The sequence below is a fragment of the Anastrepha ludens genome, chromosome 3, assembly GCF_028408465.1.
Source record: "Anastrepha ludens isolate Willacy chromosome 3, idAnaLude1.1, whole genome shotgun sequence".
NCBI lineage: Eukaryota > Metazoa > Arthropoda > Insecta > Diptera > Tephritidae > Anastrepha > Anastrepha ludens.
In genome coordinates, this window is record NC_071499.1 from 120701514 (window position 1) to 120725498 (window position 23985).

The 23985-nt window shown below is 33.6% G+C and overlaps 1 protein-coding gene across 1 annotated transcript in view; it reads left to right on the top strand.

The window, feature by feature from the left end:
- The first annotated feature begins 17934 nt into the window (after window positions 1-17934).
- The window catches only part of LOC128857705 (uncharacterized), a 32806-nt gene continuing 26755 nt past the window's right edge, over window positions 17935-23985 (top strand). Inside the window, exons 1-2 of the mRNA XM_054093449.1 lie at window positions 17935-18379; window positions 18443-18692. Coding sequence (XP_053949424.1) covers window positions 18271-18379; window positions 18443-18692 — 359 coding nt within the window. The 5' untranslated portion in view covers window positions 17935-18270. The remainder of the gene's footprint in view (window positions 18380-18442; window positions 18693-23985) is intronic.

Genomic DNA, 23985 nt, shown 5'->3' on the forward strand with positions numbered 1-23985 from the left:
TGATCGATATCTCGTAAAGTATCGACCAAATAATTTGAAGTTTTGTTTGTTTGTTCCATTCAGTTGTGAGTTATGGGTTTCGTCGATTGCGTTTAGGCATTTTTGATGTTAAATAAAATAGCAATAATGTCTAAAGTGTCTATAAAATCACAGACATAATCGAAGTCGACTGGTACATTAGTAGTCGTAGCATAGACCAGGAGCTAAATATTCACTATAAAACAGTTTTAAACCATGTGAGTAAAAATTTTACGCAAAAAGAATGGGGTTCTTTTACCCCAAAGTAATATTTTTGTAATTATCTAATCATATTTTTGAATTTAATTTATTTTTTGGTTTTATTTTATTATTAATTATACCTTTTTATTTTTTGTGATTCTCACTCTGTAGTCTGTCAATAGCAACTTTCATATAATTCCTCTTTGTCCTACCGTTTGTCATTGCGTAACTCAGAGCTCAGGCTGATTTTCTCAGCTTTTAGCCATTAACGTGACGTTCCAAATTTTTGTGATTCTTGTTCCATAATCTAATGATACTGATCATATAATGCTTCTATAGCCTATTATTCTTCTATAAGTGCAAGTAGAAGCTTTAACTGACTAGTCTAAGTTCTATTTCTACTCTGTATCCACTATCTACTTTATGCCCCTATTTCTGTCATATGTACACTTTCGTCAGAGACTGGGCACCTTACTCTTCTCATGTAGTGTTTTATTCTTCTTTAGCTACAATCAGATATTTCAACAAACTATTCTCTCTTTTATATCTACTTTCTGTGCCCTGCCTGATCTTTGGTTTTTCAACTGTCAGTAGCAATTTTCTTCGGACACTATTCTGTTATTCTAGTCATTTAACAGCTGATGACTAAAACAAGTTATTCAGGTAACTATTCTATCTTCTATTTCTGTCTTCTACCCTCTAACATACCTTTTGCCATCTATCACAATAACAAATCTGCTAATTTTTTAATTTGTGCTCTATCAGCTGTCATATATCAAAAATGTTGTGTTCTCAAATACTGAACGCCTTATGAAAACAATATTTTCCCGTTAAAATTATTACTATTTTTTATTTGAGCCTTTAAATGAGGCCAAATTATGAAAATTATGAAGTAAAAGCAAAAATTGTATTCCAAAAACTTATAAAAAGAGTTTTAAAATTATAACGATTTGACAAATAAAATTAAAGAGAGAAATGCATAGCAAACGTATTTGTAAAGTTTGTTTTTTTTAAAGAAAGCAAAACCTTAAAAGAATAGCGCGACTTTGTATTCGAAATCTTCAATTACTTTTTAAGTTCTCCCCTCTTGAATATTTAGAAAATAACGCAGCTGAGTTCACATTCTTCCGCTTGCTTTATCAAAGTGCAAGCAAAGAGAAAATCAAGAAGAAGCATTCGAACATTTATAAACATGTTTCAGCAAGTTTTTTAACCTTTTAAGTGCCAGCTGCAGCTAGCACATTAATCTCACCGCATACGCCATGTAGTAGTGCGCGCTTACTTAGGCGCTTTGGCTGACGGGGCGTATGCGTAACCTGCAAAGCTTGGCAGCAAACGAATGTGTTAGCTCGCCGCCACCTGCGTAACGCTATAGTCGATTGCTATTTGTGCACATACGTAGATGTGCGCGTGTACATGTTGTTGTTATTTTTGGACGAAAAGCAAATATTGCTACAATTGTTGCAGTTGGTGCGCCCCTAGAAGTATGCAATAAAGTAAGGGGATCAAACAAAAAGTTAGCGAGCAAGCAGCGTTTTTCACTTCACTTCAGTGTTATTATAAGCGCGGTGTAAGGGACATGCGTGCACCTGCTGCAATTTAATCTTTCTACTACGTCCCTCACTGAGCCGTCACCCTCGCCTCCACACTTTTTGTTTTGGCGCTTTTTTACTTGTGTAGCGACGACGCTGGAGGCAATTTTTGCATTGCGCTGGCACACATGGAAACACGGCAGCTTTGCAAAGCATTTTCACTGGCTTTGTTGTTCTTGTTGTAGCTGTTGTTGTTGAATTTTTCTAGTTCTGCTTGCCTTGCCAACAATGTCTAGCTTGAGCATTATCGTGCCACATATGCACACTCAAGCACACATACACACACACGCACGCAAGTGATTTAATAGTTGCTACAATTACAGCTGCAATAACAAATCCAGCAACAACAATTGCACAACAATAGCGCTGTAAAATGCATTTGTGCATTTTTATTGTATTTCCCTGCTTTTCAAGCTCTTTGGCATTTTTCTCGCGCCACATGTCCGGATTTTCCTGGGCGGACGGATGCGTTTACGCGGTAATACCTGCCAACAACAACTACCAACACAGCACAATGGCGATAGCAGCGCAAATAGCAGCTAAAGTAATCATAAATTTCGCGCACATTTCGCTGTCAGACTTAGCGTGTATTTGCCGCAATTCACGGCAAATAATTTCTGACGTCGACGGCACCCCGTCAAGCACATTTTGGCCTGAGTTCTTGATATGCATTGGCATATGCATAAAAGGGATTTGCAGGCATTTGAGTTACACAGAAATTGCAGGATATTTGTTTGTGCAATAATTTTGGGATGTAGTGGCATTGTTGCATGCAACAAAATGTTGGCGAAGGCTTAGAGCGCTTCGGCAAATCAACGAAATGCGCTTTCGAAAGGAAGTGTTAACTACTGAATTGAAAAAAAGTTTTTTTTTAATATCTTAAAAAATATTTCCATAAAACTGCAACGAAATGAATAAACAGAGCCAAGTAATGGGATGGCGAATTGCGTAAAAAATGTAGCATATGAAACAAAGTGGAATATAGTAAAAGCTATGACCCGGAAGGAAACACAGACGAGTGAAAAATTATCTAAAGTTGCCGGCTCATGCTAAACTAGCTTAAGCTTTTGACTAACCTAAAAGCTCTTGACAAGCCGCAGTTGGTTGAAAAAATGCCTGTCGATCGTCTTTGCCTTTATTGGCCATCGACACTGCCTTTATTGATTTTTATGACAGGATGGTGGTGCTTTCAGTAGGTGCTACAATAGCGGCTCGTCTGCGAAACAGTGCTATAAATACACGTACGAGGTGTGTTCAAAAAGTATAGCGAATTTTGTGATTTTTCAAAAATTATTTATTTATTCATTAATATCTATTTTGTCCCCTTCAAAGTGATGCGGTATTATGCACTTGCGCCAACGTTTTCTCCAATCTTTGAAGCACTTCAAAAAATCATTTTTTTATCTTGTTCATCTTCGATGCCGTCTTTATCTCGTCAATCGTAGCATAGCGTCGTCCTTTCATGGGTCTGTTCAGCTTCGGGAACAAGAAAAAGTCACAGGGGGCCAGATTTGGGGAATACGGTGGATGTGGCATCATTAGTGTGTTGTTTTTGGCCAAAGAGTTGCTCACAAGCAACGATGTGTGAGCAGTGGCGTTATCGTGATGAAAGAGCCAATTTTTGTTCTTCCGAAAATCCGGGCGTTTTTGAGGGATTGCTTCACTCAAATTGCGCATAACTTGCAGGCAATATTTTTTATTGACCGTTTTACCCTGTGGCAAGAACTCATGATGCACCACGCCCTTGCAATCGAAGAAAACGGTAAGCAAAACTTTTACATTCGACCGAACTTGGCGCGCTTTTTTCAGTCTTGGTTCGTGCGGCAGCTTCCATTGAGATGATTGAGCTTTGGTTTCCACCTCATAACCATAAACCCACGATTCGTCACCAGTTATGACCCTCTGGAGCTAATTTGGGTTAGCAATGTTCATGCGGTCGAAATTGAGCATCGTTATCGCTTGGATCCGCTTCTTATTTGAGATCTTCTTTGAGGATGAGTAGCCACACTACGAAGTGCTGCAAACACTATCACCTGTTTTTAGTGGCTTCTTTAAACAAATTACCTACAACTATATTACCTTTTAAGCCTCTATGGCCTGTGACCTAAAAAAAAAAACGATAGCACTATTTGCAGCGCAGACTTCTTCTTTTCACACTTAAGTCCTGTTGGTTATTTTATCTCATGTGAGCTAACGGGTTTGAGCGCGGCCCATGTGACTTGGCATGACAATATGCTCGTACTCGGAGGCCGATCCATCAGCACGGATAGTTTTGTCCTAGTGCCGAGGCTGCTATGCTTTCTAGGGTTGAGCCTTCTGGACTTCTAATCTATCTATTTATTAGAACTCTTCCAATTTAGGACGTGTTGTGTTGTGTGAACTGCTTCATGCTATTGATGAGACCAAGTATGGCCAAGATAAGGCTGTTAAACAACTTTCAGAGAATTTGAAATATTCAGCTGATTGGCTGACGTCACCGGGGTCATGACAGCTTTTTGTTTACGAAAAAACTGATATGCTGTTGGTGATATATGGGACATATTAATACACTCCACTCATGTTGCTTCGTTGCCATCTGAACTTCGAACGCTGCAACGAGTGTGTATATATATGAAATGAGCAAGCAGAATTCGACTGCCGAATACCCGGTGACGTGGCAGTCGAAATTGCTCGCACAATTTTGTTCTTCACCTTAGTAGATCAGCTGAAACTGGTAATCTTTCATCCTTGTATCTCAACGCCTAAATCCGTGAGTGTAGCAAAAAAGTGAGAGCCAATATGTCCAAATCTCAGCCACTGCCGAAAAGATTCGAATTAATACTAAGTCTCAACGCGTAGATGCCTAATGGGCAGTGTACCAAAAGAACAACCACAAAATTATACAGTTGAGAATTTGTTAATTCTAGAAGTTTCGCCGAGCGCCTCCGATCGATTCGGGACTAGAAGGATATGACAACTTTGCATGCTGATGTATGATCCCAGTGCTCGCTAAGTTGATGCGAAGTCGGCCTTTCAAGAAGCAGACCGCAGGCTTTCAAGGGCGCCCTAATCCTCTCAATGAATTTGTATTGAAGTATTTGGCTTTATACGTAAGGTAAATCAGGCATTCTCCGACTAGTTTCAAGCGTACGGACATCGAGCCTAGTGCTTTAATTGCCTCTTCTGTGTCGGAGCTAATATAATATTTAGTTTTCTTGATAGTAGTTGGACAATCAACTGCTACCAATCGACTGCTTCTTTGATTGTGGCTACCTCTGTGAAGAAATTTACCAGGCGCTGTCTCCAAATGCTGCACCATACCCACCCCTGCTTTGAGGGAATATGAATGGAGAATGGCTCTATGTGACAGTCTCTGCAGTATTTAATTTAAAAAATTACTTGTTTGTAAAGAGCTGGAATATGCCTGAATATGACCTTTGTTATTTCAATAAATTCCAGTGAGATTTAAAAGCACAGGACAGCAGTACTTATTGTTCATACCGCAAAATTTGCTTTCCTTTGGATGCAACGGTGCGTATGAGTGACCTCTGCCGTACTGAACGCTGGTATTGCTTTCTCTCAGAACTGTTTTTCCCTTAAATTCTTAAGCACAAATCATTTCACTACATTACATTTCATTTCATTTCCATTTGCCTTTTACATTTCATGCAAAATATGAGTTATCCTTAGATTTTTGCAAGTAATTCTTGGACAGTGACTGAAAATATCCCTGCACGTCAGCATTTGCAGCTGTGCCCAATTTTTAAATTGTTTACGAATCTACACTACCATATACATACATACATACATCTAAGGATGCAAATACTTTGTGCTCCATGAGTAATGAATTAGCACTCATTTCCGCTTCATCACTACTACCGAAATGAAAATTTAGAATGAAAGAGCAGAAAAGCGCAAATATATAAAAAAACCAACAGTGCAAGGAAACAAAAGTGAATGACATTTTTCAAAGCTCACATCGCAACAGCGGCAGTAGTAAAATAATATGAGGACATCAGTTGTTGTAGAAAATTCTTGATATGGCAAGGAAATTACGTTTTGTTGCAAAATATAAAGAGCGGAAAGATGAAATAACAGAAAACAACAAAAAAGTAAAAAAAAAAACAAAAATTAAAAATAAAAATGAAAGCAAACAAAAATAATGTTTTCAATGTCGTAAAATAGTTCCAGCTAACAGCGGTGACGGCAAATCTTTTAGTAGCAGCGGCTTTGTTGGCGCTGTGGTATGCTGACTGTTGGCAATGTCAGTAAAAGTGTTGCAAATAAATCGTTGCATAGAAGTTGCTTGACATCATTTTATTTGCTATTGTTGTAGTTGTTGTTGTTTAGGTTGTCGTTTCATTTGTTACAGCGCTGCTGTCTTTATTGTACTTTTTGGCATTTGGCACTTTGAAGAGTTTGTGCTTAGCAGACCAGCGCTGCTTGTTAGCTGGACTGTGCGGAAAATCACTTGGAAAAAGAAAAATACGTTTTATTCAATTTTTACACATTTATTGTACAATAATATATATTTTTTTGTAATTTCCGTTGAAAATAGTTTTCCTTAAAATTGAAATTTCAAATTGATTTCATTCAATCATCATAAATCTATCAAAAAGACAATGCAAGACACCTTGCAAGACATGTCTTGCGAAATGTCACCCATGCTTAAATACATATGTGAATGCTAATTCAAGAAAACCACCACACAAGACAACATTGAAGACATGTCCTCAATGGGTCAACATTGTTTGCAACCTGTTCGAAGCAAATTTTTCTTACAAATCAGATTTCCTCAAAATCAAGCTTAAGGATTCTGCCATTGTTAGTTCTCCGTGTACCTCTTCCTTTGTGCGTAGCCTTAAACTCTTACTCTACAATACTTTATTCATTTATATGGGGTTGAGTGTGTTTATCTTTGCTTTACTGTTTTGTTTATTTGTCCGACCAAATGTGTTGCGCTTTCCAAATCTGTGACAAATACAAATCACTTTAGATTTATTTGTACAATTTTATAGTTTATCATTCGGGTATCGCTTAGTTGCACTCGTTCGCTAGTGGATGTGAGACTATGGTAAAATTTAGAATTTAGAACTTAGGAAACAAACTATTTAAGCAATACACATACATGCACATTAAAAAATGCACTATGCAAATGAGAAAAACAAATCTAATTGATGTTGAATGATATTGCAGTATGAATGCCACTTATACTATTTCCACCAAACTACGCCAGATCTTTTGTCTGAACCCCTTAGGCAATTATTCAAAGCAAATTGTTCGAAAATCAAACAAAATACCACGGAATAACGGTTTAAAAATTATATGCTTAATCTTCCTGCTTCAACAAAAAATTATCCTGTTTCTTCTTATGGAAGCTAGCAGGCCAGCAAACGCACGTTCCAAGCTGCCTAACTAGAATAATTCACGTAACGTCATACATCTCCGTAAGTATTTCTCTGATTGCCTTAAAATTTGGCACAGTGCTTAAGAATTATTATGCTTTGAAAGCAAATAAAAAGCTAAAAATTGCTGTTTTGAAAGAAATCTATAAAAGTCGTTTAAAGTTTCCTTTGTGCCAAAGCTGCCTAACTAGACTAATTCACTTAAAGTCACATATCTGCGTAAGTATTTCTCTCATTGCCTTGAAATTTTGGCACAGCATTTAAGAAGTATTATGTTTTGAAAGGAAATAAAAAGTTAAAAATCGCTGTTTTGAAAAGAAGTCCTTTTTCTTTAAAATGCAATGCATGCAAGTATTTGTCTTTTTTTTGATTGCTTATCATAGCTGGCGCAGAAGAGTGCTGGACATCATATTACCACATTTGAGACGGCTATAACTTGGGGGCATTTAAAAATTTTCGATAAATCCAGACGTTACCAAGAAAATAATAAGAAAATTCGGACAAGAGGAAAAGTAAATTGCTGAAGGGCAACAGTGAGATAAAGCGTGTGGTTGAAAGAAAAGAGTCAGACCACATGTTTTCTGGGCACAATAAAAAGAAGATAAAAAGAGGGAATGTGAAGCCAACAGTGAGATATTTCAAGCGACAGACGGCGGGAGATGGCTGTTCCCACTACAATGAAACAGAAAATGAAAAAAGGAGAAATATCCAAATAAACTATCACCAAAGTGTTTTGAGATCAAACAAGACTGCAAGACTTAGAAAAACACAAACTTCGTAAAAGTGCGCAGGAAACCTAATGCAACAACAGAAACAATAATAATAACAATAAAAATGATAATAATAATCAAAATGTGCAAAGTAAAGATGATAGTCAAATGTTGTCAGCTCAGCATTTGCCATGAAGAAGTTCCACTAGAAATGATAATAGCCCCAGGCGACAATTCGCTCAAACCAAAGTGGCCACAATCATAATCAAACGCGCTTGGCTGAGTGGCGCAATTTAAGTGCAACTCCGTAGATGCTACTATCTTTTCGATGACAAGCCATCCACTTACAAGTACTCAGAGTGCATACACTCAGTTGAGTTGAGTTAAGTTGGGTGCACTTGAGCTGTTTCTTACTTTTTTTGTAGTTTTTTTATTCATTTATCCCGCATAGATTTTTGGTTGCTGTGTGACCTTAGTTACTTTTTCTTTCGAACTACGCTAGTAGTTCATTGTTTCGGAGGTGGGGTGGCTTATGAGACACTTTGACGTCTGCAAATTGTGGCTAGTTGTCACCGTCGTGTCAGATAAAGAAAAAACAAAAATTGATAGAAATGAATATTAATTTCGGAACAGGACTGCCAAGTGCATAGCTCTACCGAAAATTGCCACTTCTAGGCTACAGCAATTCGTCACAATTTTACTGCTTACGAGCACTTGAGTGAATACTTATTCAGCTGAGTAGCTGGCGCGGCTTCAGGCTCGAGTATGCAAAAATTCGCTACACTTCTTATAAGTGGCTAAAGAATTTCGAAAAGGAGGCGAGCACAGTGTGAAAAAAAATCAAAAATTCGTAACTTGGTTATCAAATAATTGAATGATAATTTCCATATGAGCTTTAAACGCAAATTAGGTGATTATATTTTAAGAAAAATAGGCAGCTGATAAATATATTTCTGTGACTTTAAAATGTAATTTATAAAATTCTCGAAACACGGAATGTTTTGTTAAATTGTATATTATTTTCAGATAAACTTTTTTCTGTAAAAAAGTACTACTCACATATATACTTATACCCATACATATGAACATGTATACCTAAAAGCTACATAGTTTTCTTTGAACTTTTCAACAGAAAGTGTAAGATTTATTTACATATTTTACTGCAGGAATGTATTTTAACCATAAATTCATCTAAAATTGCATGCATGACCTCATGCAAGACATGCCCCCAAAATATCTTTACATTTTTTTAGGTATTCATGAGTATTTATGTGTAAAGTAGCGAAAATACTACATAAGACAATGTCGGTGACATGTCCTCAATTAGTCATTGATGTCTCAAAACTCCAATTTCAAGAATTTTAGGTACCATATAATAATGACAGTGTTCGCTCGAAACATGTATTTATTCGAAAAAACAACAACAATAGCATACAAGACAAAATCAAAGACATGTCTTTAATAAGTCATCGATGCCTCAAAACCTTAGTTTAAAGCATTTTATTTGTTTCTGGCTAATGGCAAAAAATTTACCTTGACTACAATTTAGTCTAAACGCGCATGCAATGACCTCATGCAAGACATGTCTACCGAATGTCTTTGATGTCAAAACAGCTATTTATTCAATAGGACAGCGAAAACACCGTACAATACAACATAAAAGACATGTCACCAATACGTCGTCGATGCCTCGAAACCTTAGTATTAAGTATTTTATTTGTTTCTGGGTAAGTGTAAAAAATTATCCTTGACTACAATTTTGTCAAAACTCGCATGCAATGACCTTATGCAAGACATATCTACTGAATGTCTTTAATGCTAAAACAGCTATTTATTCAATAGAATAGCGAAAACACCATACAAGACAGCATAAAAGACATGCCACCAATAAGTCATCGATGCTTCAAAACAGAATTAAAAAAATTCAAGCGATACCAAAATACAAAAAAAATTATTTTGACTCCAATTCAATACATGGCCTCATGCAGGGCATGTCTACTAAATGTCTTTGAAGCCAAAACATCTATTTATGCTACAGAACAATAAAAACACCATATCACCATGTCGTCGATGCCTCGAAACCTTAATTTTTAGCATTTTATTTAATTCTGGGTATGTGGTACTAGTTACAAGCAAAGAAAAAATAGTTTTATGTGTAGATACATATGAATATTGTTACCTTACGCCCTTGTCTCAAGCTAAAGATCTTTGTTTAACTTATTCATAAAACCCAATTAAAAAATTCAAGCGATTGCACATCAAAATAAAAAAATTGATCTTGCTTCCAATTTAATCTAAACTCGCATGCATGACCTCATGCAAGACAAGTCCACAAAATGTCTTTGAAATAAAAACAGCTATTTATTCAATAGAACAGCGAAAACACCATACAAAACAACATAAAATACATGTCACCAATAAGTCATCGATGACTGAAAAGCTTAATTTTGTGCATTTTACACTTTTTAGGTATACAACATTATTTATGGGGAAGGATACCGCTTTTTATTATCACAAAAAATTTGTTGCAAGAGAACATTGATAGATTATGGTTTTATTTGGTTTAGTTTTTTATAAAACTCATTTAATGAAGCAACAACAATTCAAGCATTAATAACAGTTACAATTTAATAAATTCACTTGCTCGCGCCATTATTTATTAAACTAAAAACACTAAAGCAATAACATTCAGTTCATCAGTTTCCACACAGTTTGCAAAACAGAATTATATAGAAATTGCCTTATATCCTTTTTGCAATGTATTTATACACATAAATGTATGTACATATGTGTTATATAAAAAAAAATAACTTAAAACAACTACTGCCACATTAATAAATTTCACATTGTCAGCAAATAAATATTTTTTGCGCTTTATGAAATGTACGCATGTACGTCCATATGTATGCAACTACTCATGTAAATGTATGCGTGTATGCACATTCAATGCTACTATAAATGAACCAACCAGCGCACTCTTGTATCAATAAATTATTTGCAGTACATTTTTGGTGAAAATTTTGTCCTGCTCATGACTTTGTGTTTGCTTCTATTATTATTTTTTTGCTCGACACAGTTATTGTCATTGTTGTTGTTTCGTAATCAGTTAGTGTGTGTTTGAGAGCGAGCCTGTGAGTGCTTCGCTGCTGTTTGTTTTTGATTTAATATAATGGAAATTGCCTGGCTCAAGTGATACTTCAGAAAATGCACCCACATTCATGCGTTTTTGTCTACTTGTCGGTATACAACATCTTACCCTATTTGGCGGTTGAGGTTAGTGAGACTTGTACTTCTTGTGCTTCTTCGTTAGATATTAGTGCTGCGTTTGCCCTTTTGCGGTCGAGTGGATTATGTGTATATACAAACACACAAACACACATACGCACAAAGTATGAATAAGAGGTTGGGAAAGATGGGGAAGAAAAAATGTATGCTTAATAATTTACAAAGCACTCTGTAGGAAACTTTAATTATATAATATTTTGAAAATGTGCATGTATTCAATTTTTCCCAAAATATTTTTACAATTTATAAGTTTCTGTAATTGGTGGATGTAGGCTTTATTAGATGTTTTGGCAGCGCGTTTTCACTGATTTGAGGTGTGTCTTGTGATATTACCTTGTAGGAGTCTTGCAAAATAGCCATCCAGATGTGCCAGTGTATTTACTGCACTCGAAAGTAAGGGATTGCTTCAAAAAAAATTTTTTTGCAAAGTAGGGAGTACAGCATGCAAGACACACCCGTAAAATATTTTAATACTTAAAATAGTTTTCAAACTAAATGTTTGCGAAATAACATGCAAGGCACCATCGGTGGCATGTCATCAATGTGTCACCGATGTTTCCAAATGCACGAAAACTTTAAATACTTAAAAATACAATAGTTTTAAAACTAAATGCATGCGAGATAACATACCAGTCAACATAAGTGACATGTCATAAATGTGTCACCGATGCTTCCAAAGGCTGTTATTTTTCAGCAAAAAAAAATATATTTATAACGTTATTAAGATTATTTCAAAAAAAATTTCTTAGCAAAATCTTTCTTTAAAGCAGGCAGTACAACATGCAAGACATATCCGTAAAATATTTTCAATACTTATAAATAGTTTTAAACCTAAATGCTTGCGAAATAATCTGCAAGACAACATCGGCGACATGTCATCAATGTGTCACCGATGTTTCCAAATGCACGAAAACTTTTTTTCAATGTAGTGCTTTTCAATTTTTTGTTCCACCCGCTTTTACTGTTATTTTTCAGCACAACAAAAAAACAAAATATAACATATACTTACACACAAAACTCTTACGTCGTGTGCGTTTGTAGTGGCTAAAAATTATCCCAAGCGCTGCTGCTGCCCCTACCACAGCTACACAACTCATAGTTGCTTTGCGAAAGTAGCCAGTTGTTGCGGCAGCGCTTTAGCTGTCATGGTAATGCTGAAGTTGGTCTTGTGGCTGCCACAGCCACTTTGCTGCATCATAACTTTCAAGTGCCAGTAATTTACGGCTTGATGAATGCGTAAGCGCTGATTTGACGTAGGTATGTAAGTGTGTACGTAGCAGCTGGTCGCTGGCTCCTGCCAAGCGCATTGCTGCCACTGCATGCAGCAGCAAATTTTATATTGTAAATATTCTTAAAACATGTTGGCAAATGACTAGTGTTTGGCGCAAGTTAATATTACGTTGATAATTTTTTCTTGGATTTCAACGCATATTTTTTAAATTTGATTAATTTTGCTATATTTTTATGTTGAGTAATTGAAACTTCACGTAGTATGTGGCAGTTGCGAGTAAAATTTGTTTTTTATGTTTGTGAAAAGCTTTTGCTTCAGGGAATGCAATATTTCCATATATTTTGTATTTGCAGGGAATACATTACAACATAAAACAACAACATTCAAAGTGCCACTCAACATTTAATGTTTAGGATGCGGGAACTGCAGGTTTAAATTTCGAAAAATGAAGGATGATACCAGTACTCCATACATGCAAACGGTAATTTCTGTGACAAATAAATATTATACAATATTATATTATAAATGAACGCTGTTTCAAAATATGAATGTATTATTGTTTGTGGAACAAAATTCTAAATTCTTCAGAATTTTTTCTTGTGTTAAAAGAAGTTTTCATAGAAATACTTGCGAAATAGCACACAAGACATCATGAGTGACATGTCTTCGATAGGTCACCGATACATCAAAATCGTTTAATTTCTTTGACAAATAAATATTATATTTAATATATATGTATATATAATTGGCACGTACACTGTTTTTGGGTGTTTGTCCGAGCTCCTCCTCTCATTTGTGGGAATGATGTTGTTTAAAATATTATATAATATTATATTATATAGTACAGGTATTATAAATGAACGTTGTTCTAAAATATGAATGTGGCTTGAGGAGCAAAATTCTAAATTCTTCATAAACATTTTTTTGTTAAAAGTAGTTTTCTATGGAAATACTTGCGAAATAATACACAAGACATCATCGGTGACATGTCTTCGATAGGTCACGAATGCATCAAAATCGTTTTTTTTATGATTTATATCCCCTAGAATTATCTTTTTTGATTACTGCAAACCAAAACTCCGCGCGCGTTGTTGATGGATTACCTGCATTGTATGTATGGAGAGATTTCACGAAAGTTGACAATGAAGTATTTGTTTAGTGTAGTAACGTAAACGAGTGGATCTATACCAACAATTGAATAATATTACTTATTGCATTATTATTATTTGAGCTTCTACAACTAAAAATATATTTAGTGTGTAAGAAATTAACGATATACTTCTCAAGTATTTAAACAGCCACCGAAAGCTACTCGCAACAGACTAAGCATTGTTGATATTGCTGCATTGGAATCCATGGTTGCGGCCATAAATTCACAGCATTGACACCGCAACTGACACGATGATACACACGACAAGCTAAACTTGCTGGCTTCAACGCTGTCTTTGATATCCACCAACTGCAATTGAAGCGAAAGAAAAGTGTTCATCCGAGTCAATTCGAAATAAAAAAACAACAAATGTAGCAGAAAGAAAGTGTTGCTGGAAAGTATTCCTAATAACAATAAAGCTTAAGTGTTTTTGATTTGTTGCGCGCGGCAGCTGACCTCCAACCACACGCCTGCAAATATGCTATGATTTTTCTTTCCTTTTGAATTATTACCGCTGTCGTTGTATGACAATGAAGGCAATAAATTCCATGCACATGTGCGAGTTCGAGGTTACTTTCAGTGAGACATGCGTGGGGTGGCGTTGGTAGTGGAGTATTTTAAGGGTTAATGTGGTTAAGTAGTAGCGCGTGTGTCTAAGTGTGAGTAGATGGAGGTTAATAGAGTGCGGCCCGCTTTTTATTGCATGTGTGTAGTTAAGTGAATTTCAAATAACTTACAGTTATTTTAACTAAGAAGAAGTTGGATGCTATGAAGTGTGGGGAAAGACATTCATATAAATTTTACTAATCAATCAGAATGCAATCTCCTCTTTTCCATTCACGACTGGTTTTAAGAAGGATGAATGGAAGAAACCAAATTTAAAAGAATTCTTATGCGCAGCTGAATGAGATGAAAAAAATTAATAGACTTTTCGTTTTGTTTGGACTATTTAGGCTATTTTGAGTGGCATGAAATTTGGAGGTTATGAAAATACTTTAATAGATCTGTAGATTAATGAAGTTTTAATTGAATTTTTTAAAAAGAAAAAAAAACAAATATCGCAAATATTGAAGAAGACAAAATTGAAAGCTCATAACCAATGGTTGAAAAATGTGGTTTCCTGTACTTTGGCAGATTAATGAAAATTTAGATGAATTCTAAAAATCAAATCAAAGTGGTGTCAGTGATAAAAAATACTGAATTTTTAAGTTTATCTGAAAATAGAAAACGAGTATTTCCAGTACTGTACAGCCTGAAAGAATACTCAAGACAACATCGATGTGTGAAAATTAAGTTTTTACATATTTGAGTCTAAAAAATTTGTTCAAAAAAACCATCTAAATAATTTGAGAAATCTTGCAGGTTTGCTCGTCAAGTCGCCAAAATTAAAACCAAAGGAGAAAAAAATGATTGCGGCTTTCTGAAGCAATCTAGAAAATAAATTTCATCTTCCAACTTTTTGGTGAACTAATGTGGAAACACGAAAAAAATAAAAAAAAACAATTTATTAAAAAAAGGTGCTAGATAGACTTTAAGCTGAGTAGTTGAAAAATGTCGCTTTACGTATTTAAGAAAATATTACAAATTGTATAAAAGCAGCATAGAGGCCATGCAAAAACAACATAAAAGAATTAAGAATCATTTTTATATGGAAACATTTGTTTTAAATATTTGAATAGCTATTTTTGAAAAAATTCACCCATGCAAGACATCATCGAAGACATGTCACTTATGTCTCATTACAAATTATTACAAAAACAAATGCAAGACATCATCGAAGACATGTCATCGATGAGGGGGAAAGTTGGCAGTAAGGCTTGAAGTCAATACGTCATATTTTCATTATTAATGTGAAACAAACATGTAAGACTACCCCAAAGACATGTCATGGAAGTGTCATCAAAGGTAGAAAAAGTGAGTACTGAGACTTGAAGTTATAAAAAATGTGTTTTAAATCTAAACTATTTTGGAACATTTTTTCCAAAAAATATATGAAAGACAACACTGATGACATGTCACTTATGTGTCATCGATGCAGGAAAAAATATGTCATCATAATTATGACTCAAAATTATCACAAACACCCATGCAAGACATCATCGAAGACATGTCATCGATGAAGGGTGCGACTTCAAGTTAAAAAATGGCATTCCTTCCGCACTAATGTAAAAATATATGAGCGAAAAGATAGGAAATATGGTTTCTATATTTTTTGAGTGCTGACAAATTACAAATATCGTAAAGAGTTATAAAAAGAAATAATTTTTTTTATACTTATTGATTTTTTTATAAATTATTTTAAGTCTTCTTGATTTGGTTTCCATATTTTTTGAGTGCTGACAAATTACAAATATCGTAAAGATATACTATAATAAAAAATATTTTTTTTTATTTCTATTTTTTATTCTTATTTTTTTAAATCTTATTTGTTTTATTCTTATTTAAAATTAAATTAAATTATTTTAATTCTTCTTCATTTTATGTGAATTTTTTGTTAATATTATTTGTGTTTGTCTTGACAACTTAATATTTCTATGAAACAAAAATGAAAAATTGCTTACAGCCATTCACAGAGAATGAACAGCTCTCAAGCAGAGTAAGCGTTCAAACAACCGGCCAATCATAAAAAAATGAAAAACATAAAATTAGATGAAGAACGCCGCTGGCAAAAACAATTGCCGTTAAAAAGCATGGCGAGGAATATTTATAGCAAAGGAACAAGTGGGATGCTGCACAAAGTATTGCATAAATAAAATTTATTTTTCAATTTTTGAAGACCAACGCAAAGGAGTCCGAAATAGAGGTACTGAGTAGGAGTGAAGGTGGCGGAGAGCTGCTGAGAGGAGTATGAAAATAAAAACGAAAAACGTTTAAAAATACACCACTCCACAATCAACTTCATTGGCGTTTCAGCGGCCAATTTGTTCATTTATTTCTTTGATATGCGCTTATTTTTATAGCCGACCTTTGGGCCATGACGCTGAAGTCTCAAATTTAAAATTAAATTAAAGCGTTACTAGCAAGTGAACACTTAAACTCGCCCACTTTTCTCTAGGCTTATTTTTGGGTTTTTTAGCTCACACCACGCAAACTTTCAGACATTTTTGATTTTAATCAAATTAGATTGAGTTGCTTTACGTGCGGCGTTGGGAAAAATAAAACGAAACCGCACAAAAAATGCTGCTGTTTTGGCGGTCAAGAGCTCTCGAATGCACTTCTCATAGAAGAGTGTGGGCGGCGCGTCAGAGTTTTGATTTAATTTAAATAACAATTTGTTGGTAGGGGAACTTTTATTGTGATTTTACTGCCGTTGTCCTTAGTGTTGTTATTGTTGCTGTCGTCTACGTAATTTTTGCCATAAACAATTTTTGCCATCGAAAATTGGAAATCGCTTCATTTTTCTTTCGGTTTTTCCTACAGCCGTGTGAATGTTTGTGTGGCCGGATCACATTTTTATTGAAGTAGGCACTTTGACGTCATAGAAGTAGATTTCAAGCGGATTTTTTATTTATTTATTTAACTCTATAAAACAAAATTCCTACTGACTATTTAATACATATTTATAAAGAGTTACGACTGAGAAATTGTTTTGTTTTTAAATTTTATTCTGCAAAACCTTCATTTTAAGAGCTACGCTCTTCATTTCTTTCTAAATTTTAAATGTAAGCGCCAATTATATATGTAAATATAAGTATATAAACTGCGGCTTAAAGTTTTGAGGTTTTGAACAAATCAGCGTTTTACATTCTTATTGAAAAAAAGAAAAAGTTGAAGAAAAAACTAAAAAACAAATCTTTAATGGATTTGCAAAAACATCTGCCTTATGCTTCTATCTGCCGAGAGATTATTTTTATTTATTTATTACATAGGTGGGCACACTGCATTATAAATTTACTGCATTACAAATAGCAGTAAGCAGTAAAATGTTACTGATTACTGAAAAAAATTTGCATTACCAGTACACTTTTACTGATTACTGAAAAAAATTGCAGTAAAAATATTTTTTTACTGATTACTAAAAAAAAATTGCAGTAAAAATATTTTTTTACTGATTACTGAAAAAAATTGCAGTAAAAATATTTTTTTACTGATTACTGAAAACAATTTGCAGTAAAAATATTTTTTTACTGATTACTGAAAAAATTGCAGTAAAAATATTTTTTTACTGATTACTGAAAAAAATTTGCAGTAAAAATATTTTTTTACTGATTACTGAAAAAAATTTGCAGTAAAAATATTTTTTTACTGATTACTGAAAAAATTGCAGTACAAATATTTTTTTACTGATTACTGAAAAAATTGCAGTAAAATTACTGATAATATAATTTGATTTGCATTATCAGTATAATATTTACTGTTTATGGGAAGTCAAAATGTAATACACTCTCATCACGAGATTCAATCATTTATGTACTCAATAATTCTTTCTTTTTTTTTGGTTTCTCTTATTTTCCTAAATAACAAAATAATAACCCCATAACTGTAACTGTCGTGGAGCCTAAAAGTTTGAAGTATTTAACCGAAAGTAGCAAAAAAAGTGCATGAAGCTTTGCTTAAAAGATTTGAAAAGTACTTCCTGATTCAGCCTGACGCTTGGGATGCTGTTATTGCCGCTATTTCTGTCCCTGACATTAAGTTGCGATTTGTGAAAGCTCTTTTAGAAACAGCTAAAACGCAAACAGAAGAGGAAGTTAAAAAAATGTTCAACACTTATGTGGTCAAGTATGGAAAAGTAGCCTGTGCCAAAACTCGTATTCTACCTCAACCACCTCAAAAAACATTTTTTGACTTCGGGGATGAAAGTAATGGTAAACTGTTTACACTTGGTTTTCAATTAAATATTTGTTTTATGCATATATTTACTTAAATAGATATTAGCATACAATGTGGTTCCACTGACTCGGAAAATTATCTGCAAGAAACGCTATTATACCTGGCCGAACGAGAAGAAACAACAAGTTGCCTAAATAAATATCAGGCTATTAAAAACGTATTTTTAAAATATAATACCCCATTACCGTCATCTGCACCTGTAGAACGGTTGTTTTCATTCGCTGGAATTGTAAATCAGTCTAGAAGGCAAAAACTCAGCGATGCAAATTTTGAAATGCTTGTGTTAAGAAAGGCTAATGCTAATAGCAAATAAAATTATATTAACAGTAATTTTACTGCAATTTTTTCAGTAATCAGTAAAAAAATATTTTTACTGCAAATTTTTTTCAGTAATCAGTAAAAAAATATTTTTACTGCAATTTTTTCAGTAATCAGTAAAAAAATATTTTTACTGCAAATTTTTTTCAGTAATCAGTAAAAAAATATTTTTACTGCAATTTTTTTCAGTAATCAGTAAAAAAATATTTTTACTGCAATTTTTTTCAGTAATCAGTAAAAGTGTACTGGTAATGCAAATTTTTTTCAGTAATCAGTAAAAGTGTACTGGTAATGCAAATTTTTTTCAGTAATCAGTAAACGTTTACTGGTAATGAAAATTAAATTGCAATATCAGTAAAATATTATATTTACTGCATTCTTACTGTTACTGCAAAGTGCCCACCTATGATTTATTAAGCCAATGAATATAATAGATTCTTATAGGCTAAGTGGATATATTTTAAGGTCAATAGGCAATAGAAAAAAGAAAGTACAATTAAACTATTTATAATATAAATGCAAAGTTTTTAATAGGTGATCTTTTGAAAATGAAAACTCTATCTGAACAAATTTAGAGATTTTATTAAACTCAATTATGAAGCTAGAAATAGGACTTTGCAAGACCAACATAGAAGAACTCCGACCTACGCAGAGTTCTGGCCGAAATATTAAAGAAAAATCTCTCAAGAAGCATCGCACAGTCAACAGCCCCACGGATTAAGTCGAAAATGAAAGATAAAGATAGGATTATTCTCCTGCTCTGAAATGATTTTAAGGGGACAGACACCTGTAAACGGCCATATTTTCCCTGATTTTCATTAAAATTATTTAAAATTAAGAAGTCAATATATTGTAGTTTATTCAAAATTGGCATACGGGTTATTTATATATTAAAATAATATAATTTTTTTGTTTTTTAATCATTTAAAATGGCGGATGTACACTCAATTCTTCCAAGAAGGTCGCAGCCGGGCTTCTCAATCCGCGGGCATTGTAGCAACGGCGTCAGTGACCTGAATACAAAAAACCAAAAGTTTTTGGTTTATTAACGTCATAATTTCTATATGAATTAAAAACAAATAGAATAAAAAAAATCGCGGAATAAAATGTTAAAAAAAATGAATTTTAAGGCAAATTTGCCTACTACTTTTGCTTTGAAAAAATAATTTTTTCGAAAAATTTTCGAAAACTTGTATTCACATAGAAAGTAATGTCATAAAAAAGATGTGTGCAAAATTTCAGGAAGATCGGTAAATAACTTTTTGAGTTATCGTGTACGCCAATTAAAGTTTGAATACATGAAAATTTCTCCCCCAGCGCTCGAACGCAAAGAATAGAGTCGTCACGGTTGACGATCTATAGTATGAGAAATACTTAAATTTACGTTCTAACATTTTTTGACATATTTTTAAAGGATCATATTAATATTTTATGAAAAAAAAAATTTTTTTTTTCGAAATTTTACAGGTATCTATCTGCCCTCTTAAAAAGGCTGAGTGGAAGCCAATATAGGCTAATTTTTTTATTAGTATTAAATGGAAATCCCGATCAAAGGCCATAGAGAAGTCGATATATACGGTGTCCACCTAGTGCCCTGATTGGAAGGCAGCGATACAATCATCCGAAAATACAGTTAAATTAGACACTGTTGAGCGGCCCGGAAAGAAGCCGTGCTGCTCCGGACGCACCATATTCTTGATAGAAAAAAGCAACTTGTCCTGGATGATGCCTCCAAAAAGCTTTGCAGTGGCGGAAAACTTTGAAATAGGCCTGTAGTTACTAATATCGTTTTTATAACTACTCTTGAAAATGCGTGAAATGAAAGTTAATTTCCAGACATCAATAAAAGTGTCCGATCTTATTGATTTGTTAAGGATTAACAACAGAGGGTATAGTAAATAATCACACTGCTTGAATAACACCGCAGTCAAACCATCAACATCAGTGTTTGAAGAAGATATCTTCCGTGGACAGTACTAGCTTGCCGAAGTCAATAGATGGTTGTATATCGAAGAAAGCATTTTACTCATTGTCAGGGGCCGATGCAAAATTGGACTTAAAGAACTCAGCGGCATCGGCTGGAGTATTAGCAGTTTTGTCACCGAAAAAAGAGCGGACGGAATATTGGAAACAGATTTCTTCGAATTTACAAAATTCCAAAAGAGATTTTAAACTTTCTTCGCATCTAAAAACGCACTTTCTGTTTAAAAATTTGCCCAAACAGACGAATTTCTTATCATACTCTTTATACAGAGCAAAGAAATTTCGATTTTTTTAATTTACGGAGAAATTTTTCAATAGTAGCTCTTTAGTTGTTCTTAAAAATAATATATATTAATTATAATACAAATATTATTATTAATTTATACGTAAATACATTTTATACAATTTGAAACGTTTCTTAAAAGCATTCAAGGAATGAACAAAGAAAACAATTAAATATTAAAAACGAAAACTCAAAAATTATTTAATTTTATTTTTAAAATTATTTTTAAAATTTAAGAATTATTTTGTTTTATCTTTAAAATTATTTTTAAAATTGAAAAATTATTTTATTTTATTACATTTGGTTGGTTGGTTTGTTTAAGGGTGACCCCGCATCGGAGTGCCACATAGACCGCAAGTTGGGTCCGTTGTGTTGCCCCATTATGTTATATGATTTCCCCACCTAACCGAGATTTTTATTGTAGATTTTGGTCAAAGATATTAATTCGTTTCGAGAATTTGATGAGAGATTCGATTTTCAGGTTCGAGAGTACTGAAAGATTGTCAATTGTTGGAGAGCCAAGAAGAGCGAGTCGACTTCTGGCTAGACCGGGACAACTGCACAGCAAATGTCTGCTCGATACTTCCTCATCTTCGTCCTCGCAGTATCTGCACCGGTCGTTTTGAGGAACCCCGAGCCGACGTGCGTGAGTGCCCAACAGGCAGTGGCCGGTGATAAGAGATATTATATGCCTTAGTTCATGTTTCGAAAGACTTATAAGGGTTTTTGTCTGTTTCAGATTGTAGGATGGCCAGATTTGTCTGGTCGTAACGCAAGTAGTTTCCACTCGCCACCTCCGATCAGCAATGCTGTGAAATTCTCGATCAATGAGCAATTTACATGTTGAGAGCGGAATGTGGATTGTGGGTAAGTTACTAACATTTGATTGCGCAGCTCCAGCTCTTGCGAGCTATTCAGCTTTGCAGTTACCTTCGAATCCACTGTGACCCGGTATCCAGATAACTTTATTACTTTTACAATAAAAAATATTTTATTTTATTTTTAAACTTTAAAAATTATTTTATTTTATTTTTAAATTTTAAAAATTAGTTTATTTTTCTTATTTTATTTTAAATTCTTTTTAAAATTTGGAAATTATTTTATTTTATTTTTAAAATTATTTTTACAATTTGAAAAGTATTTTATTTTATTTTTAGAATTATTTTTAAAATTTAAAAATTATTTTATTTTATTTTTAAAATTTAAAAGTTGTTTTATTTTATTTTTAAATTTAAACATTATTTTGTTTTATTTTTAAAATTAGTTTTAAAATTTAAAAATTGTTTTATTTTATTTTCAAAATTATTTAAAGAATTTAAAATCATTAAATTTTATTTTAAAAATTTAAAAACTATTTTCTTTTATTTTTGAAATTTAAAAACTTGTTTATTTTATTTTTCAAATTTAAAAATTATTTTTTTTTACTTTTAAAATTAGTTTTAAAATTTAAAAATTATTTTATATTATTTTTAAAATTTAAAATTATTTAATTTTATTTTAAAAAATTTAAAAATTATTTTATTTTATTTTTAAAATTATTTTGAAAACTTTAGCGTTTTAGTAGCTCTTTAGTTCTTCGTAAAAATATCATCTAGAGGCCTACATTATCAAGGAATAAAGAAAAAAAGCAAAATTTAAAATTAACACCACATGTAAAAGTTATTTTTTTAATTTTTTGAAGATACGTATTTTCTTGCATTTAGTTTTCGAAGCCATTTGTTGGGAATGGAACAAAAGAAAGCAGAATTTTTGTGTCTGTACACGTAGATACATTTTTTACAGTTCGAAAGTTGCTTATTTCCGTTCAAAAGACATTTTTTTTTTTTTCAAATTTAACTTACATACATAGCAATAATAGCTATTAATAGATATTTGCTGGACATTACACTACGTCAATCGACAGACAAATTTAAAATAAGCTTAGTTTTTATTATATAATACAAAAACAAAAAAAAACTTTAAAAAAATCACAAATAGCTTCCCTTAGCAATAACTTCCAGCTCCGCAACAATGCGAATTCCTACTTTAATTTTTACCTGAAATCCCCCTAAAAGTCGGCAATGGAAATTTATCACACGACAATCGAGTGCAAGTCCCCAGAGCGGCAGTAGCCGTACAAAGAGCGGCTATGGCCTCTTGTAGAGAGCAAGCACCGTTACGCAAGTATGTTGTACTTTATTTTATTGTCGCGTGTCCCCCTTAGTCACACCCCTTTTTTTCTCTCGTGGTAAATAATTCGCACTTCGAATTGCAAAATTTATTATCATTCAGCGCAAACCAAAAAAAAAAAAAAAGCATGGGGAACCAAGTGAGCGCACCTGTGCTGCCGCTTGTGCTGGAGTCATGAATTTCTCAATCAGCTGCATATGCTTATACATACATATATACATGTAATTACATGTGTATGTGTGTAGGAATGCATAAGCGCCATACCCATTTGTGCCTTCATGCAATTGTAATTTCGCGTTGCTTACAAAGGTAATTCGCGCTAACTTATCGTGTAATGTGCAAATTTATGGCGTGAAATTCGGAGCGCACATACTGTTACACATACAAACATATATACTTTATATGTATAAGTATGTATATACACTCACGTAAATTCATATTGCGTACAAATGAAAAAGTGCTCGCGCCAAATTTGTCGCCGTTTGGGACCAAACCATAATTTAACTACTTGACTCTGGCTTTTGCCGTTTGCTGCTTGCCTTCGACTGCTTTGGGCGTATGTTGGTTTTCTTTTTGGAGTGCAGTTGCACTTGAACTCACTCACACGCATACATGCATGCTCATAAGGAGCCTTAGTAAATATTATAAATTATAACGCATCCGAATTTCTTCCTCTTCTTGTATGGGCCAGTTATCAGTGCTTGATATTTGTTTTAATTTTTTTTTCTAGTAGACTAAGTTGGCTCGAGGCTTCGTCACGGACTATAAGACGTTAGCTGCTTCTAAGCTAATAAACCAGAAATTTGCAAAATTAGCGAAATCGTGTGA